Raw genomic sequence first — 21,714 nt, 5'->3', positions numbered from 1 at the left:
AGCCTGGTTTTATATGAGCAGGTAAAGTACTTTCAGGTTGTTTTGAGGTCATGAGAAAATTCTATGATACGATATACGTAAAGTATTTGTTTTTTATGTATAATTTAGGTGCTCTAAATTCCTTCCTATTAAACTGCTTTTATTGTTTATGATTTTCATCACAAATTGTTCATTTGACAGTTATTAAGAATTACCACATTACCTGTCCATAACTTTTAAAATGCAGAAAGTATGAACGAATTTTATAAGTACTACTATATGATTGTATACCGGAAAAGATAAAAAGGTCAATTTGATAAGATTATAAATTCACACAACTTTTATCATACTTTCGTACACTTATTACTATCCTTTTGAATACACACAAAATGTCTGCTGTGAATATCTCAGAGGAAGATTTTGGGAAAACAAAGGACGGCTTGTCTGTAAAAAGGCAAGTTTAAAAATACACTCGTTACTTTCAACCATGCACAAACGTATTAAGGTGGCTCGGGACTATTCGAAGTTTCTATCAGAAGTGCCGTATGTTTTGTTATGTTTCTTTTTACAGAAAGTGAATCAAATTGGTCGAAAAAAAAATAGGGGGTCACGGACCATTTAAGCTCAAAATTTTACTTTTAAACAGGTATGTAAAAGGGATCATTTTTCAATGAAATGATAGGGAAAATAGAGGTGTTGACATATTTTTATCGGAATATCAAAAAAACGTTCTATGACACTTGGTCCAAAACTGTAATATAAAAAGCTGAAATATAGCTTCAAGGAATAAGCAAATAAAAAACATAGGTCACCGATAAGAAAAAACAAATATTTTGCATTAAAATCCAAATATTGGCGGGGAAATGGTAAAAATGGGTGAAATGTCATTTTTAACTTTAACAGATACACATAATATCGAAAATATTATTTTAGTGACACAACTGCAATGATTTAACATTTCTAATCAACCAAAATATTAAAAAAAAATAATATCGAATTTAGGACAAATACTTTTCGTGTGCATTGTAATTCATGCGAGAAATAGAAATGCGCAGTCGAATATTCCCGAGTCGAATATTCCCGATCGACCTTTCAAAATATATTGACGTCCTGGCATATTTTTATTTTCAGGTTTACACTGAAGAATCAAAACAATGTTACAATAAGAATTATCAGTTATGGAGCCATAGTGACCGACATCCTGGTCCCAGACAGAAAAGGCAATGTACAGGACATTAACCTGGGGTTTGATGATATTAAAGGTATACCTAACAATTCCTTAAATAGCTTATTGTTTGTTATAGATTATAAAAGAGGGACGAAAGATACCAAAGGGACAGTCAAACTCATAAATCTAAAACAAACTGACAACGCCATGGCTAAAAATGAAAAAGACAAACAGAAAAACAACAGCACACATGACACAACATAGAAAACTAAAGAATAAACAACACGAACCCCACCAAAAACTAGGGGTGATCTCAGGTGCTCCGGAAGGGTAAGCAGACCCTGCTCCACATGTGGCAAGGTATGATAAATACATTGGCAATATTATCACATCTTTTGACTTTTAATAGCATTTACATTGTCAACATTTGGTGGCACATCCAGAGCTAATATATAAAGATGGTTCATATCAGTGTTTTTTTTACTCGGGTGTTTTAATACAATAACAATCAAAACCAAGGAGTAAACAAAGACTCACAAAACCAAAGGACATTTACAACCGATGTACATCAACAGTTATAAATAATAAATAAGAAACATCACGAACTCCACTAAAAAACGGGAGTGAAATCAGGTGCTCCGGAAGGGTAAGCATTTCCTGCACCGTATACGGCACCCGTCGTGTTATTTCTTTGTTCAGTTAGGTAATGATGGAAGGATAAGTTTATACATATACAACAAAATCTGGCTTATCCAGCCTCTTGGTCCATTGTAACTTCTACATCAAAATATAGGTGACCATAGGTGCCATCTATGGTCACCTACATTTTGTTGTAAAAGTAACAATGGATCAACTTCATGGTAAACCAACAATCCACAATCTCGTTTATATTGCATTGTTCCCTACCATAATATTGACATACATCCCTTCAGTGAAAACTGTTTAATCTGCTTTTTGATTCTTTATTAAGTATTATCCCCTGCCAAATTGTAAACGCAATATGCTGAATACTTTTTCTGTTTTCGCTTAGGATACGAGAGTCCGCTTCAGAGATATTTTGGTGCTTTGTGTGGTAGAGTCGCAAATAGAATCGCTGATGGGAAGTTTACATTAGATGGAACTGACTATAAACTTGCGATTAATAACGGTCCTAACCATCTTCATGGAGGTCTGAAAGGTTTTGATAAGGTATACATGCTGAAGTTTGTGTTTTGATACCGGGAGAGACATCGTCATTTATCAATTACACTATAAAGACTTCTTAGTCAATTTTAGTATGAAAAATAATTAAATTTCGTACACGAGAAATCATACATCTATTCTGATTTGAAAAAAATATGTGTACATGAAAAAAAATAACATTACTTCCGATACCATCAATTAAAAGTAAGTTGGAAATTCAAACGAGTTGTGTTTACTATGAACAGCATTATCCTGAATACATATATAATAACACTGTCTATGCATTTACTGAAACTTTCCAAGCTGATAATACGAAGTGCTTACATTTCATGAAGCAAATGTATATTTAAACAGGTTGTATGGAAAGCTGATGTTAAAGATTCAAAAGTAGTGATGTGGTACACAAGTCCCGATGGTGAGGAGAATTACCCAGGGGAACTAACTACGACTGTTACATACGAACTGAACAATGACAATGAATTTATCATAGATTATACAGCCACTACTACTCAAGCCACGCCCATTAATGTAACCAATCATTCATATTTTAACCTTGCTGGACAAGTGAGTTGAGTAAACACTACATATATCTGTCTTCATTTTTCTCTTCAGGAAGAATTAAAAAAGAAATCCACAAAAAAGTATTTATTACAATTTGTTGATGGCTATTGGAATAGGCAATGGGAACGGTGCATTTCTTGACAACTATACAAGTAAACAATCAAGCTTGTCAATTTTCATTGTGATTTCTTCTATGTGGGAAGATGCATTGTTATTTATCCTGAGCAATCATTCTTAAAACGGTGTTTTTTTACTAAATTCTAGTCAAGTTATGTCAATCTACGTCTCTCTTAAGTATGATGTGTAACTACAACTTTTGTTTTTTACAGGGTTCACTTAATATAGACGATCACGTTATCAAGGTCAACGCTGACTATTATACTCCTTTGAACGAAAACGTCATCCCAACAGGTGCGTAATGATAGCACACATCGCATCGTAAGTGGGTGTTCAGTGGCAATGTATAGCATTGCATTATGTTTGTAAAAGATTAGAAACTTTGTTATTTTGCTATCAACTTAATATTAAAACCAAATCATTATATAAGATAAGATAAGATAAGATAAATTTTATTTTCCAAATTAGGTCCCCAGGGGGGCATATACACATAACATATATGATTGATACAACATACAGTATTTTACATATAACATTGTAAAATAAACTATTGAAATAGTCATACAGGTATTATTTGTTAAATAAAAAAGTATTTGAGAGTTGCTACTCCAGAGATATATATCTATAATCGAGTCTAAATTGAAAACTACGTTCAAACCTATGATTGCGTTGGATAAAAACCGCAATTTTTATACGTGTGCATGTAAAACAAATTTCGTTGTAGAAGGGTCTAAATACAGCACAAACAACATTTTCCAAAAGACCAAAAAAGTGAAAAAGTATATTTAAAGCCTCGGTCACACCTTACCGGATAGCACGAACGGACGACTAACGGATGAAAATAAAAGTTGTCCGTTGACAAAATTGTTATCCGTTGGGAGTCCGTTGATGTACTGAACGAATAAAACGGACGTGTAACGGATGCATAACGGACACACTGGATATGCAACGTACGAGAAATGGAAACGTACCGGACAGAACGGATGTCGAACGTACATCCAACGGACGAGTACCGCATAAAACGGACACCTAACGGAAGCGTACCGGATAAAACGGATGAACAAGATTTACGGAAAAATCAAAGGCGACATCTCATAAATATTCAAAATGTTTCTGTGTAACTGGTTTTGGTTTGTTCTTCAAAATGCCGCCAAAGGGCAGTGTCTGGCCTGAATAAGAACTGCTTGATTGTGAAGACGTGCCTATAATCTAAGATCGATTATGAATTCATGAACCTTATGAAATCTGACATACCAATAATTGGCATTTCTCACGCGAAATTTTCAATTGGCATTTATCCGTTTCAGATCCGTTCATCATCCGTTTTATCCGTTATACGTCCGGTAGAAGTCCGTTTCTCATCCATTCAACATCCGTTTTATCAGTTTAACGTCCGGTAGAAGTCCGTTGGTGAATTTATCTTCCAGACCTCCAACAGATGTATAACGGACACGTTACGGATACAAAACGGAAACGAAACGGACGAGTACCGTACAAAACGGACGCCCAACGGACGTTCAACGGACATTTTATCCGTTGGACGTCCGTTCAAAGTTTTGAACATGCTCAAAATTTTCCACCGGACAGAATGGACGTCGACGGATAAAACGTACGCTGAACGGACATGCAACGGATATGGACGGACGTCTAACGGATAAGAACGGACGTCTAACGGACATAAAAGTTATCCGTTAGGCGTCCGTTCGAGCTATCCGGTAAGGTGTGACCGAGGCTTTAACAATATCTATATATATCAATATAAAATAATGATTAAGTTTGTGGTTAAGTCTTGCGTGTGTGTTACGTAAATTGGTATGTGTGTTCTCGTTGATTTACCATTCCCATTAATGATGATACAATGTAACATTTCGTATTAAAATTTCGAGGAGAGGTCCGTAATACCCAACGTTTACTTTTCAAATGCGTGATTATCCCCCTGCACAGAATTAAATTTTTTTTAAGTGGGGCACAGACAAATATCCGAACGTATGAAAAAAGAAAAATAACAAAAATAACGAACTCCGAGGAAAATTCAAAAAGGAAAGTCCGTAAGCAAATGGCATACTCAAAAGCTCAAACACATCAAACGAATTGATAACAACTGTCATATTCCTGACTAGGATTTTTTAACGTAGAAAATTGTGGATTAAACCTGGTTTTCTTGGTAGCTAAACCTCTCACTTGTATGACAATCTTTTAAATTCTATACTAGTATATAAACAACGATGTGTGAACAAAACAAACAGACATGATAGATAAAAATGTCAAAAATTGGGCTACAGCAGTTCACATTGTGTAGTCTTAATGAAATAAGATTTCCATTCTGAAGGAGACTGCACAAAGTTTGAATATATACAATAAAGAAAGGATGTAACTATAAAAAAAACGACCGATTTACTACCATTTATCATGTCCTTTCTTGTTACTGACCAAATTTAGATATCGAGTTACAATTATTAGTGATTATTAAATGATCGTTTATGATTTTTTTCCCCTTATTCTACCTTTTCAGGTGAAATTGCTCCTGTAGAAGGAACACCATACGATATTCGGACAGCAGTACGTCTAGGGGATCACATAAAAAAAGTCAACAATGGAAAAGGGTTTGACATTAATTTTGTTGTAGGAAAAACGGGTCAAATGAAAAAATGTGGCAGGTATAAATATAATACAGTACTCATTGTGTTGGTTACCGTTATTGGTCCGAGTACACAGTTATTTCGTAGTGCATTTCTTATAGACAATTCATGGAAATTAAAAAAAAATCCAACCTTCGTTTTCTCAATAATATTTTAACAGTGTGATGTACTATTTTTGAGACAAATTGTATCAAAATAATAGAAAACTTCATCGGCTCTAACTTAAAATATGGACAATTTTAGGTTCAGGGGTTCTTGAAATCTTTTGACAGCTTCCGAAATGCTTATTTTAAAACTTTTTTAGCGGGACCAAATCACTACTTAACTTTTTTTCACAGTGTAATTTTATCACCTTTTTGCTGTTTGAGGCATAACACATGAAGAAATAAATTGGAAGGGGTATTAAAAAGATTTGCAAGTAACACACTGTCCACACTAGGGACTATACTTGTGGACAAATCAAGGGACGATAACTGTGTACTCGGACCTATTGTTTATAAAGTAATACACATCCTAGTGGAATACCGAAACATTCAGTCGAAGAAAAATCTTTGCTTCGGTAAGGTAAGCAACACATGCGCCAACAGCGACTCCCATCGCGTTGCTCATAGCAAGTAAAATCTGATGCAGACAGGTCTCGTTTCGTGGTGTTATCTTGGAGGAAAAGAGAAAGGGGGGAATTGATTTCTTTTACGGTAACAATATGTCCTTTCCTACCAATCAGCTTCATCTAATACCACTTGCAGGGACCTGAAATAAAAAAAAATATGCTATGATGCAAGGGGAATCTAAATGTATAAATTACACAGGACACCACAATACCCAAACAATAAACTCTATTTTTAAGAATAAATCATTCATCTAACTATAAAGGTATAAATTAATATTTGAAAATTTTATACATACTTATAGTAAAGCAGAACTATCTGACAAATAAATATATGAAGACTACTCTAATGGGATCATTTAAAGTACTCTTGAGAACAAAACTTTGTGTCTAACAAATATGATTGATATACGCAAGTCGGAAATAGGCAAAACATTAGGGAGCATAATTATGCTAATAAAAATGAGATAAAGAAAATAGACTATGTGTCTTTCTATTTTGTGATGTTATACTATTGTTTCAGAAAAGAGAGAAGGTTTGGTACCATTAAAACGTTTAATCCCGCTGCAATTGCTTGCACCTGTCCTAAGTCGGGAATCTGATGTTCAGTGGTTATCGTCTGTTTATGTGGTTCATAAGTGTTTCTCGTTTTTATATAGATTAGACCGTTGGTTTTTCCCGTTTGAATTGTTTACACTGGTAATGTTTTGGGGCCCTTTATAAGTTGCTGTTCGGTGTGAGCCAAGGCTCCGTGTTGAAGACCATACCTTGACCTATAATTGTTTACGTTTACATATACATTGTTACAGTGTCTCGTAAGTCTTTATAGGCTGGGTATTGGTCCTTTTTTTATGATGTTATTATGTATTTTAATGTAGATCAATATGTGACACTTTAATAAACTAGTATTTATCTTATCTTATCTTATCTTATCGTTACTTTGATGGAGAGTTGTCTCTTTGGCACTCATACCACATCTTCCTATATCTGTAAAATCATTTAGTTCAACTTTGCAATGTGTAATGCTTATGTGAAAATTCATTGTTTATAATCGGAAAATTTACTATCTAATTACTAAAAACATAACAATGACAAATAGTATCTCAATTGTTTGTAAAACAATTGAAAGGTCTCTCTGTAAAAGTGATGTTTTCGTAATGTTCTTTGTGCGACCTTTCGTTTGATATACGACAAGCATACCTTCTGAAACTTTTTGCTTTTTACACTTAATGACCTCATCCGCCTACATTTTTGAGATCGGAAGTATGATATATGTAACACAGGGTAGATGAACTTTCATTTGATATGCGACAACGCCATGTTCTAAAAAGTTTGATTTTTGCACCTAATAACTCCATCCAACCAATTTGTGGAGGTTGGGAATTTAATATTTAAAATGTACACATCATGACCTTTATTTTGATATACAATAACCCTATCTTAAAAGAAAATTTATTTTTTGCACTCAATGACCCCATCCAACCAATTTTTGGGGGACGTCAATTTGAAATTTGAAATGTACGTTTTATGTTCTTTCATTTGATATGCGACAACCTTACCCTCTGAGAAATTTGAAGTTTTGCACTAAATGACCCCACCCTTCCACCTGGGATGAAAAAGATCTTCATTTTTTAGTAGAGTTTATTGAGACCTTCAATTTGATATATCAGATGACCCCATTTGACAAAGTGCCAAAAATGATGCAATATCAACGATATAAATAGAAGTTATGAAACTTACAAAGTCAATGCAAAACATGAAAATTTCTAAATGATTTTTTCGTGTTTTTTAAATGGAATGATTTTGGTATTTGGTGAAACATATAACTATGTTAACCTCTTCAATTTCTTAAACATTTTAAGTGGTAAGCTGTTGTTGATTCAGAAATACATGCCGCCGCTCGCAAAATTTCAAACTGCATTATCTCTAAAACGACAATAGATATCTCAAATCTGTTAAATGGTAAATGATCTACAGATAAAGGACAAAATTATAGAAAAAGAATTGGGACAATTTCAAAGTTCACCAAGGTCACAATTAATCATCAAATATATGATGTAATACCAAACTTGAAAACCGGAAGTCGTGGAGACATGGGACTACCACCATTCAACTCAGGACCACTTGACCTTTCAAATATCACAAGGTCAAGGTCATAGTATACTGTGAAGGTCAAGGTGAAATTTCGTCATGACCTGACATTGACCTCAAATTGACGGTCTTGAATTACTGATACTCTTTGCAGTTTTTAGTAGGTTGATATCTGTTACCTTTAAAAAGATATACACAAAATACTATACTTTTAAGAATCATCCCGTTGTAAATTTTGAACAGACAGTCGGACATTTTTGGACTTATCATATAAAATGTAGAGCTCGTCAAGAGGAACATTTTATACGCTGTATGTATGCAGCAAAGTCTTATCGTTTTCCTAATATGTACGCTTGAAATTGCAGCATATTTTTTTTGCACTCAGTGACCTTTGACCTTGACTGCATATTAAAGGTCACATGAATTAAAGATTATTGGTGAAGGTCCAAAGTCTCTACGACTTCTGGTTCTCGAAATACAATTTTTCTAAAATTATCTACAATTTTTCAAGAGGAATAACTCCTTATAAGGGTTAATAACAAAATTAGTGTACATGTTCATTCACATTGCCATCTGTTCCTGTACATGTTGCCGCTTTCAAATCGATTCTATCTCTTATACTTTTTGAGAAAAATGCAAAGGAAAGAAATTGTTTCAAGGGGAAATAACTCTCAAAGGGGATGATGAAATCCTATGCAGCCTCATATGGTAATACATCATGATGAGGTCTATGGATGGTTCATATTTGGTTTTGATGACTTCAATAGAAACGGGGGGAGGGCATTTAGAAAAAATGTTGGAAAAAAAAACATTAGAAAAACAGTATTAAGGTCTTTCCCCACGTAGGGGAAAGACCTTAATTAAAGCAAAAGATTATGAACCAATAGTTCACACAGGGACACCGTTTACCAACATCGATACCGACAAACTGTTTGTTACAATCATCAGCGTTTGAGAAGGGGAAAAAAATGTCGAGGAGACAAAATATTTTAACTTTTTAAAAAGTATAATGTAATATAATTGCCCAATTTAAAAACAGGACAGTACTCATTGTACATTAAGACAAATCCAGCAAAAAGAAAAAAATCAATTGATGACATTTAATAAAAAAAAATAAGATTAGGCCACACCAATTTAATTTCTTGTTCTACGGATTTTTGGACTCCAAAATTTGGGGCGAGCGAGTGATTTGAAAATTTTAATAAATAAAATATTTATAATATGCAAATTTTTTAGGCGAAGTTTGAAAAGTAAAGGCGAGCGATTATATTTATTTTTTGTAAACATAAAATAGTAGGTTTTGACAATATTAAAGCTTGATTTATCACTTGTACTTTGACATTTCTTTAATTTCTGAAGTATTTTTTCCCTGTTCACCAAGAAATAATTAAATCTGGTCTATGTTTGTGTGACTGACAATGAAACAATTTTCCATCTAAGTCATAATCAGTTTTGGGGCAACCCCTTGATGTTATAATATCCCTTTTACATGTTTTATGAGAGATCAATATAAGTTATTATAATATATTTGTTTGTTCAAAAGGGCTCATATTTCTCAAAGAACTATAGATCTATCTCGTATTAAATGGTCAAAACATGTGCAAGAATTTTGTAATATTCCTGGACTTTAACCATGTTAACCATGTGTTAACACATTTACTTTAACAGTTTAACAAATGTTAAATATTATTCAAAATAAGTGGACCCCTCTTTTAAAATATGATATAACTCTCCTCTAGAAGAATTATACAAATCCTTGGTATGTCTGTTTTCTTTTCTACATCAGTAAAATGACCCCTTGTGTGAGGGAGGGTTGTTCTCAACCTGATAATAACAGATACAGGTCAAAGTACGGCCTTTTACACAGGGCTTTGATACATACCAAATAGCAAGCTATAAAGGACCCCAAAATTATAAGGGTGCACAATTCGAACAGGAAAACCAACGATCTTAATTATATATCCAAACGGGAAAATACCAATGAACAACATCAACAAACGATAACTGCTGATCGACAGGCCCCTGAATCAGTCAGGACAGGTGCATAAACATGCAGCGGCTATGGATAGTTTTGTTTCGCCAGCATACAATATAATTGCAATTGAAGGCAAATCCTTCAGAAGTTCTTTGTACTTTATTCTAACAACGAACATTTTTTGATAGGGAATATAAGTACGGGGGAAAGAAACCATTTTTTGTTCATAACAGGTATTTCCGCTGTTATAAATTTATATTGGACAACTCCCACTTCGGATAAATATGTTTCATGCTGAAAAAAATATTCTCACTGATATTTACACAGTGTGATGGTGTTCTTTTATGTTTAAAATCGTTATATTATACAGGTTAGACTGATTTTAAAAACAAATATTGATATCTTTTTAGGTAGCAATACACAGTTAGGAGTTTAGTTTCGCATTTTGGCCCCTGTGGATTTTTCAAATACTAGGAAAGTTATTGTGTAATAAAATTCATTTTTAGATAGATGAGTGCTAATTTAGTCTTCAAAGATGGTTTATAAGAGCATCAAGATTATTTTTTACATGTTTTATGGGCTGTTTTCTGTTTGACAATCCGTATTTTCATAGCTAGACCTGCCATCGGTCCAGAAATTAATGTACTGTTTACAAACTATCTTTTTCTACACGAAGTTTTTGACGCAATTTTACAAAAAAATGAGATGAAGGACATATGATTTTCATCGGATTTTCTGAATGATATATGTACACAGTTTCAGAAAAGGTATTACTTCAAGCGATTGAAATTCTACTTTTAGCCAAATTTTGGGGAAATATGTGACATCTTCCCCCCCCCCCCCCCCTTTTTGCAATATTTTATAACAAATAAATGCAGATTGTTGCCATACACCAAAAAGAAATTATATTTTACCATTTTATATACTGGATATTAAATCTATGGAAGATTCTGATTACATACATATGCCCATATATGACACAAACAGTAAGCTTGATATTGCAAGAAAGCAATGAAAAGGGGATGGTAAAATTCATAAGGGCAAATTTTAGTATTTTTTCCTAACTGTTTATTGCTACCTTATATATTTACACAAAAAAAAACGGTGCGGGAAGTGGACATGATTACATTTCCGGATGCGGGAAGCGGGAATATAAAAAATAAAAAATCTGTTTTGAAAAAACGGGTCCGTCGAACAAGGAATCAAATTGGTGTGGCCTTACGCTACTAATTCCTACGTGAATATTTGTGACAATTTAGATAATACTCTTATAAAGTCGCGGTTCTTTTTTTTGATAAAGTTAGTTTGTCACATACTTTTGTAGAGTTGAGCATCCACCCTCAGGACGAGTTCTGGAAGTATCAAGCACAGAACCTGGTTTGCAGGTATACACATCGTACTATCTAGATAATGTCCAGGGTAAGGCAGGTGCTACATACGGGCAGTTTAGTGCCTTCTGTTTAGAAACACAACATTATGCTGATAGTGTTAATCATGTAAGTAGTCTAGTATCAATTATCATAATAAACTTAATAAATTCAGTCATTTACCTCAGCTTAATTTATATGGCCCCGCAACAAAGTTGTCGGTACCATATAGTTTTACCCTTGTCCGTCATTCTGTCATTCCGTCATTCCGCAACAAACCACTATATACGGAGTTTTTTTTCTGAACGCCTTCAGATATTGGGGTGATTTGTGGTATGTGAGTTAACTAACCATGATGAGTTGCAATATTTAATTATGAAATAGTGTCTTTGTCCATGAAATTTTGTCACCTCCTTCTGGACAATATTTCCCTATGAAATTCTGTTCATGACAATACTTCACTATGACATACTAGCTTTGAAATTTTTTTTTAATCGAATTATTACACAATTAGAAATAGTACACAAGGATACATCATGCACAATTTAGATTTATAACTGAAATGGTTTTGTATAGCAAGGATTAGGAATATATAGTATACTAATAGTGAGTTTCAAATTTGCATAGATACATTACAAATGGTTAATTATAGATATAAAAAGAATTGTCTAACGTATATGTTTCATTGTATTACATTATAATGTAAAAATATAAGTAATTAATTTGCTGACAATCACTTATTTTGTAAATATATACACAGGTTTGTGTATCAGGAAAGAAAATCCTATAAACCTTCTCTTACATGAATATATGTTGATAACCTCCCCTTCTTGAGACAAAATTCCACGGCAATCTGTCTATGAAATATTGTCTCAATACTCACAAAATATAACCTCCCTTTAACAGGACAAAATTTCTTAGTATTCATTTGCGAAATATTGTCTCAATTCACACAAAATATAACCTCCCTTTAACAAGACAAAATTCCATAGTATTCATCTGTGAAATATTGTCTATATACCGACAAATTTCACTATGGAAATTTATCCTTCTCTGGACATTTTTCCATAGACGAGGACAATTTTTCATGATGCATAGTTATGAAATATTGTCTTGTGGTACAATATTTCAAAGGACACTATTTTGCTTTACATAATCATATCAATAATATATGGATGTGGTTTTTTTTAATTTTATTTCAGGATAATTTTCCAAGTACAATCCTAAGACCTGGTGAAACGTACAGACATACCACACATTATAAATTCAGCACTATATAAGAGAAATGGTTAAATCAGTACCACAATGGATTCACTTTTGAAGTTCAAAGAGAAATCCAAAATTGTTGTTCTTCTAACAAATAAATATATTTGACATTTTTCCCTTTAAAAATGTCCTGTACCAAGTCAGGAATATGGCCATTGTTATATTATAGTTCGTTTCTGTGTGTGTTACATTTTAACGTTGTGTTTCCGTTGTGTCGTTTGTTTTCTCTTATTTTTGAGTGTGAATTCACATTATTATAAGACGTGTCACGGTACTTATCTATCCCAAATTCATGTATTTGGTTTTGATGTTATATTTGTTATTCTCATAGGATTTTGTCTAATGCTTAGTCCGTTTCTGTGTGTGTTAAATTTTAATGTTGTGTCGTTGTTCTCCTCTTATATTTAGTGCGTTTCCCTCAGTTTTAGTTTGTTATCCCGATTTTGTTTTTTGTCCATGGATTTATGAGTTTTGAACAGCGGTATACTACTGTTGCCTTTACGTCAATGGAATTAACCGACTTCCCCGAATTCAATCTGCACTTTTAATCATGATGCATACATTTTTTCGTAAGCTTCAATTTTATAGCCGGAGGTTTAAAAATCGTTTAACTCCACTGCATGTTCTTGTGTTTGTCGTTTTATGTTACATCTTAGTGATTTTTTACTTGGAGAGCTTGATGTTGATGGCAGTACTTTGATATAGTTTGTTTCATTTATTCAATGTTTTAATGTTAATCGGGACGATTAAGAGCTTGACATATTGAATGTAAACCTATCTATAATGGAATACTATGTGTTTACGTCTAGTTATCTGCGAATTGTTTCTGTTGTGTGGTGATTGCTGTAATGACTTATCATTCATATTAACTAAATATGCGTGTTCCTGGGAACTGCATGTAGATCGTTATAGTAATCAACCGTCGATTAAGCAGAAGTAAAATTCAGTCCATAATTGCTGCTGTCACCTTACCATGACACCAAGTGGTCTCAAAATCACAGGGATTTACATTATCCCATGATGTATTATCAAAACAAGCTTGGTATCAGATGAAACTGCATGGACTCCAAAAGTTATCATCTGGAAACTACTGCTGTGATCCCGAAACCCAATTTTTACTTCCGGACGACAATCATAATGTTTGTCAGATAGCCTATTTTCTACCATTACGCACCTTCAATAAACAATCGTAACTACTCGGTCATTCTCGTTAAGCAGTACAACATTTCTTCGTGCAACCAGAAAGGCTGAGAAGTTCCGATTGCTTTAATAAACTGATTATTTTTCCACTTTGGAATGCGCATGTAAATATTTTAAAAAGAAAAGAGGGGGTTGAAATTACAATTACGAGTTGTGGGATCAAAAATTATATTGTTTTGACAATCCATCGCTAAATTGGTTTTAAAAGAGGGGCGAAAGATTGCAAAGGGACATTCAAACTCATAAGTCGAAAATAAAAAGACAACGCCATGGCAATACAAAGAAGGAAATCAAATTTAAGACAAGCATAGATACACAAGACACAATTAGAAAACTAAAGACTGAGCAACACGAACCAAACCAAAAACCGGGGTAACATATTTACGAAAAAAGTTCGAATGAGGTTAAATAGATATAAGAAGATGTGGTTTGAGTGCCAATGACACAACTCTCCGACCAAGTTAAAATTTGTAAAAGTAAACCATTCAAGTATGGTCTTCAACACAAAGCCTTGGCTCATATCAAACAGCAAGTGTAAAGGGCACAAACATATTAGTGCAAACCCATTCAAACGGGAAGATCAACGATCTATATGAAAAAAGAGAATCGAGAAACACACCAATGAACCACATCAACCAACGACAACTACTGGAGATCAGATTCCTGACTTAGTACAGGTGCAAATAAATGCAGCGGGTTTAAGTCCACAAGGCAGCGGGTTTAAACATGACTAGTGTTAAATCATTTAAACAGGAAAACCAATAGTCTAATCTATGTAAAACACGAGAAACGAGAAACACTTATGTCAGAACCACATCAACAAACGACAACTAATAAACATCAGATTCCTGACTAAGGACAGGTGCAAATAAAAACAGCGGGTTTAAGTCCACAAGGCAAATTGTGTATAGACTTGTGACATTTATACAATCTAAACTTGATTACAATTGTATGGTTTGAAAAAAGCGAATTAAAAGAAGAACAAAGCATTTACTTTTTTTTTTTAATTTTCCAAAAAGATATGTAAATTTGTATATGTAATGTTTATAACAAATAAGATTATGTTCAGTGGATATTTTAATAGTCATTCAAAATCGGCCGAGTATTTAGTAACTTGCTAATACGGATTTTGATCAGATTTTAAAATGGAAAAGCATGTATTTGAATAATTTTTTACTGTATTATTTATGCTGATGTCTGTTGCACTGTCCAGTATTTTTGCTGGTTGATGATGTCTGTTGCACTGTCCAGTATTTTTGTTGGTTGATGATGTCTGTTGCACTGTCCAGTATTTTTGTTGGTTGATGTTGTTCGTTGTACTGTCCAGTATTTTTCTGCTGGTTGATGTTGTTCGTTGTACTGTCGAGTATTTTTTTTGGTTGTTCGTTGTACTGTCGAGTATTTTTACTTGTTGTATTATGTACTGTCGAGTATTTTTGCTGGTTGTTTGTTGCACTGTCCAGTATTTTTGCTGGTTGATGTTGTTTGTTGTACTATCGAGTATTTTTACTGGTTGTTTGTTGTACTGTCCAGTATTTTTTCTGATTGTTTGTTGTACTGTCCAGTATTTTTGCTGGTTGATGGTGACTGTTGACTGTCGAGCACTTTTTGCGTTCCTGTTACTCTGTTATGTAATAACGTTACGCACGCTTGTTCATACAACCTCTGGGATTTGAAACAGAATCTTCGAAATTCCTTCGCAAAACAAAAAACAAAAAATGTCGGCAAACACATACCAATATAAAAATAAATTCAGAACATGTTTTTAATTATATTATTTTAGCTCTTGGTTATATCTAGAATATTAGAAGATTTAAACAACAAAGTTATGTAAAAATACGGATGTCCAACGTTACATTTTCAAACAACTGACTGTTTTAACTCTTATGTATAGTGATGCTATTTCTTATTCTCTGATCTTCTCGAAACTTGGCGGGAACAACGACGTGTGTCTGTTCTTTGTGACGTTAAAGCCGTTTTTTTTTGTCAAATTTTGTTTGACTCGGTGACAGCACAGTTGGAAAGCAGGTCACGGTTTAACCCCAAGTTTATCAGCAACAATAGAGTCACGTGACCGTCAAAATTCAGTAAAAAAACGGATGAGACAAACCTCATTTTAACTCACTGAATACTATTGTCGTAATAAAAACTTATTGACCTAACTAATCTCGAGTATCCATAGTTTATTCTCGTCAAAGCTCACACATCAAATCAAAGTCCTTTATTCTTTATTTTATCTGCAAACTTGGAGTTTGGGTGAAAACTGTCAAGTCTCCTGAACGAAAAATCTAAATATTTACGAGGAAACTAAAAATGATGGGCTGAATTTAAATTTAATAAAGCGACAAACACTCGATATGAAAATCTCGGCAATAGAATGTTGGATACGCAAACGTCAAATTGATTTCAAACCGAAGCGGTGGTTTTTATGCCGATTTGTGCAAGTGGTTATCTCCCCTTAATATCACCAGTCAAAAATAAAAACCCAGCAAAATGCATAAAAACTAAAAAAGGAGTTTACTTTACAAAAATTAGAAAGAAAATAAACGAAACTCGATTTATAACTATGTTATGATAATATAAAGAAGAGATACTTCCCCCTATTTTTCAGAGAAGGACTAAAATGTAAATATTAAAAGACAAAATATTACTGCAGTAAAAAAAACCAATTCAGAAATGTGGATAATGACACCTACATGTAAAATTAAAAACCTAGCTATATTGAAAGAAATTAGATCTGGCGGATGAAATATACTACATGTAATTTTTATATGTGGGATCATTCCTAGCAGAATTTTTTTAAACACTTCTGATTATATTTAATGCAATAAAACATAGTTTATACAATTTCAATAATCTTTCTGAAAATTGATATAATTATTAAATAAATAGTACTGATCATATATATTTTCTATTCTATAAAGTGTGACCAAGAGTCATTTATAAGTTTTATACCAAAAATATTGACAGAAGTTCTGCAAAAAAATATGCTTTAAATTATAAGTGAAAGTGACACAATTTTGAATTTCAGAATCATTATTATTGTAAAATTAAACTATTAGATTAGCTTGCACAGTAGCCCTTTGTCTTATTTCGCAGGGTATTTTATAGATTATGAAAGCAGATTTAGCTGAAACAAGAAATATGTCCAACGACGTTTTTCGTTGACTTAACGACTAAAAGTGAATTTTATGAGTATATAGAAGAAAATGTCTAAAAAAGGTAAGATAATAATAACATCTACCAATAGAACAAATATTTGCCTCCTTGTTCGTGAGTTCAAAAAATGTAGATTCTATAAAATCTTTTCTACGTAGTCATTTTTCAACCGGTAGCCGTTTTGTCCAAGTTGATATTTCATTTGTCAAAGCTCTAAATGTGTTTTTTTTTACCTGATATTTCAATAAGTTGCTTATAATTTATTAAAACAAAAGTTAGATACACGAAGAATACAAAATTACAAGAATCTTTTTTTATTTACTAGATCTTTGAGTCTTAAAGGAACAAAATGATACGAACATTTACAAAACGGTAGCCATTTTGTCCAAACGTCGGAAAACGTCGAAAAATCCGAAAAAAGCTTATTTCCAACGTAACTAGTATGTGCTAAATTTGTTTCAATTAAATGTTCCAGATAATTAAAACAAATCGTGTGTTGAAATTGGGAAAAATATATTGATGGTAGTCGAAAAAAGGAATGGTGCTTTTTGCTAAAAAAAATAATAAACTTATTTTGTTTAAGCGATTTATTTAATAGAATGATAAAATGATAAAAAAAAAATATCTCGTTACATGAACTATATATTTTTTCAGTTTTTACATCTGGACCAGAAAAGGCGTACTACAGGGATATAAAGCGACAAAAGGAAAAAGAAAGACAACTAAAAAAATATGATAAAAATAAAGTCCTGTATAACGAGAAAAAACAACTGAAACGACGCGAGAGGCGGACAGAAGAACCTTTAAGAGCAGCGTTAAAGAAACAGATTTATAGACGACAGAAGAAGGAGTTTATTAAGAAAAAAGAAAAAAGAGTCGAAACGAACAGAAAGAAAAAAGATTACCGCAATAATATGAAATTGAAACAGAATGAAATTGAAGTTATAGATTTTGTAAACAATTTAACTGCATTTCAATCAAGAATACAAAAACACAGAGCACTGCAGAAGTTAAAAAATAGTTTACCGAAAACGCGAGAAAAGCGGGCAACTTTAATTTCGTCCTACTTAAGACTTAAGTGATACAAAGAGTCAAACAGTTGCATTGATTCATAAGTTAAAAAAATTCCAACACCAGAAGATCTTAAGAGCATTAAAATGGCGGAAGCTGTCTTATCTGAAGGACATTGTAAATGATACCAAACACAAAAGAACAAATGATGCAAGAGCAACGGTAAACATAATGAGTGCTGCAGTGAATGTTGAAAATGTTCAAAAATCTTAATGCAGAATACAGTTATCCAAAAAACTCGGATTTAACGTCAGAAGAATGTCCCAAGGTATATATGCTATGAATATAATTTTCTTCATTTGTAAACGAATATCAACCAAATTACCATACTTTTCAATAAATGTATATAGATAGATAAATAAATAAGAAGATTTGGTATGCGTGCCAATGAGACTTCAGACAAGGATTTTTTTAATTCAAATCAAGTAAAAAAAAAAGTAAACATGTTTGATTGACAAAAAAATAGTAACTATTAGTAATTCCAAGTTAAGCAATTCTTTTAGTAAATATCCAGCAATTTGTATCATATATACCAAGTAATTCTTTTAATGAGACTTAAGTATTTCTATTTATTATAGCAAGTTATTCTGTCGTTTACGATTGTAATATAACAATAGTGTTAAATGGCTACCCGTAACACAGATCTTGCGTATGTCGTTGTGATAGCCGGCATTAGCGTGTGATATTGTATAGACGAATATGTCTGTCTTATTTATTACTTGGTTTTAATACAATTCCTTTTGTAGGGAAAAGAATAAGGACAAAAGTTTTGACAACAGAAGTCTCAGCGTGGACATTCACATCAAGAAAAACAAGAAGTGACGCTTTATCTGAAGACATTAAACGGAAAATCTATGAATACTGGATATCTCCCTACAATTCGCGACCTACTGCAAACAAGAATGATATAAAACGATTAGGTCCTAAAGTATACACCAGTCACATGAAGCACGTGCTTTTAAAAAACTCAGACAGAAGTCTATATTAGTTTCAAAGAAAAATACCCTGATTTGAATATTTCACAGAGATTATTTGAACGGTTAAAGCCATATTTTGTTGTACCTGTACGTCCATGTGACCGAGAAACATGTTGTTGCAGGTATCATGTAGAGGCTAGATATTTATTTAAAAGTTGCATGGATTTTCGAGAAAAAAAACACACACCAACATCTGAACATTTTCCAATTTTCACCCATCTCACTGACCTGACAAATCATACTTTGTGTCCAAAAACTGACGGTCAAGACTACCACCAATTAAAGTGTGTGGAGCGGAGGTGCGATGACTGTGGCGTGAACAAATTGCATTTATCGGTAGAAGAACTCTCCCTAACTACAGAATCACCAAATGTTGAATGGATGCTCTATGAGTATGTTTTCGTTCCAACAATAAGCGGGGAAAAGAAAAAGCTGTGCCTTGTTAAGGTGAATACAAAACCGGGTGAAATGTTTAAGTACTTTCTTGAATTGATATCAAAGTTTTCAGCACACGTTTTTCGTGCAAAATGGCAAACAGAACAACTGAAATCAATTAAGAGCAACTTAAAAAAAATGAAGCTATTTGCATTCATGACTTTTCTGAAAACTATTCGTGTAAAGATAAAATTGAAATCCAATCATGCTATTTTCAGAAAACGAAAGTTTCGATACATGTATCCGTGATTTATAGGCATCCAATTGAAAATCTAGACGGTCCGTCCGATCCTGAAGTTAATTGTGGATTAGTTGAGGAAAAGTTATTGTTTTAAGTCCTGATCAAGTTCATGATCATAATTTTTCACATGAGGCGCAACGGCAAATAGCAGATTACCTAAAGAGTATAATCTATGATATGAAAACCATGCACGAATTTACTGACGGGTGCGCAACGCAGTATAAATCAAGGCACTGTTTCGGAGATTTGAGCTATGCAAAACATAAACTGGTCCGCCGTTCTATCTATAGCTTCGCACCGAATGTAGCAATAAGTGAACACAACAGGGGTCCAGTTTATGCAAAACAAGATTTAGGTTTCAATATAGTTCGAAACTATTTCGAAACATCCCATGCCAAAGGAGTACAAGATGCCGCAGTCGGGTTAATAAAAAATCAAGCTGATTTTGCAGTTGCAAGAGGAAAATTGTTTATTCAGAACGCAAATGATTTTTATAACTTTTGTAAAGACAATTTAGAGACTCCAAGGCAGTCCTCTATATGCAAACGTCGAATTTTTAGATATGTTGCGGAAGTTCCCCGAAATAGAACAATATCTTTTAAAGTCGTCCCGTCAGTAAGGTGTATTCACCAAATCAAAAGTACGAGTCCTCGAAATGTTTTAGTTCGAGACTTGTCCTGCTACGTATGCTACAACTGTCCTGATGAATCTAGTGCTTGTACTAGCGAAGCCGGAATTTTTCGCAAATATAAAGTTGTTCATGAAACGGAGTTAACCGAAAGACTTATCACAAATAGCGATGAAAATACTTTCATTGAATTGATGCAACCAGGGATTATTTTAGGCGTTTTTACGGACGATCCAGGAGAGGACTATTATATTTTAAAATGTTTATCAGATGTTAAAAAACTTAATCAATCAACTTTAGATGACTGGGGAAACACTTTTCAAGCTGGGGTTCAATTAGTTGAAGGGTTGTATTTTGATAAATTATGTGTTAAAGAAAACAATATTCAGTTCAAATTAATCAAGGGAAAAAAATCTTTAATTTACTTGAACAGTGTCAGATATATTTGTATTGGGGTCGAATCAAGGTATGGAAAATTTATAATGACAGATGATATGCACCATGAAATTTTAGCAGCATGTAATTAAAACATTGTGTACATCTATAGTTTTGTTTTAATTTATTTATGGAAAAACTTTCCGTCTTATTTTCCCTTCCTACATGACTTACAAAACAGCATTTTGCAGGTGTTAAATCGATATCCACAACTTGAGGCAATTCGTGGTTAAAAGACTTTAAAAATAATAACAGAGACAAAAACAACCAACAGCATAAAAAAACCCGAATGAAACTTACAAATTCGACGTTAAAATTTCGAAAAATCCTCTTTGACGTCGCTTTTTTGGTGTAACGTTGAGTTGTAGGAACATCGTGCACAACGTTAATATTGAAAAATACAATAACATTATGACAAATAACATCTTCTCTCATATTTCTGCCAACGATTTTTTTATAGTAACATGTTTCACGGATTTCTGAAGAAAACTTTTTTTTTAAATTTCAATCAGCATCCAACTTTTAATATACATTTTACATTAAAAGAGCCTAGAGGGAATGATATCGACCGAGGTACACTATTTGTTTGATTCTTCTATCTACTTAACATCCTTCT

The 21,714-nt window shown here is 33.2% G+C and overlaps 1 protein-coding gene and 1 long non-coding RNA gene across 2 annotated transcripts; both read left to right on the top strand.

The window, feature by feature from the left end:
• Window positions 1-313: 313 nt before the first annotated feature.
• Window positions 314-13,065, top strand: LOC139517540 (galactose mutarotase-like). The gene is made up of 8 exons (XM_071308735.1): window positions 314-433; window positions 1,111-1,241; window positions 2,178-2,335; window positions 2,684-2,893; window positions 3,220-3,301; window positions 5,520-5,664; window positions 11,644-11,815; window positions 12,889-13,065. The coding sequence occupies exons 1-8, from the start codon at window positions 369-371 to the stop codon at window positions 12,964-12,966; spliced, it is 1,041 nt and encodes a 346-aa protein (XP_071164836.1). The 5' UTR covers window positions 314-368; the 3' UTR covers window positions 12,967-13,065.
• Window positions 13,066-17,258: 4,193 nt separating this feature from the next.
• LOC139517539 (uncharacterized) lies at window positions 17,259-21,169 on the top strand. Its single transcript, XR_011663152.1, has 3 exons — window positions 17,259-17,374; window positions 17,966-18,650; window positions 19,129-21,169. It is a non-coding gene; the product is annotated as an uncharacterized lncRNA (long non-coding RNA).
• The last annotated feature ends 545 nt before the right edge of the window (window positions 21,170-21,714 follow it).

Source organism: Mytilus edulis, chromosome 3 (genome assembly GCF_963676685.1).
Source record: "Mytilus edulis chromosome 3, xbMytEdul2.2, whole genome shotgun sequence".
Taxonomy (NCBI): Eukaryota; Metazoa; Mollusca; class Bivalvia; order Mytilida; family Mytilidae; genus Mytilus; species Mytilus edulis.
The sequence above is the reverse complement of the archived record's forward strand: the minus strand, read 5'-3'. Positions and strand labels throughout refer to the sequence as shown.

Coding starts and splice junctions, on each gene's coding strand:
- LOC139517540 (XM_071308735.1), top strand. CDS start 369: ATGTCTGCTGTGAATATCTCAGAGGAAGATTTTGGGAAAACAAAGGAC. Junction 434..1,110: donor GACGGCTTGTCTGTAAAAAG/GCAAGTTTAAAA, acceptor TTTTATTTTCAG/GTTTACACTGAAGAATCAAA. Junction 3,302..5,519: donor CGAAAACGTCATCCCAACAG/GTGCGTAATGAT, acceptor CTACCTTTTCAG/GTGAAATTGCTCCTGTAGAA.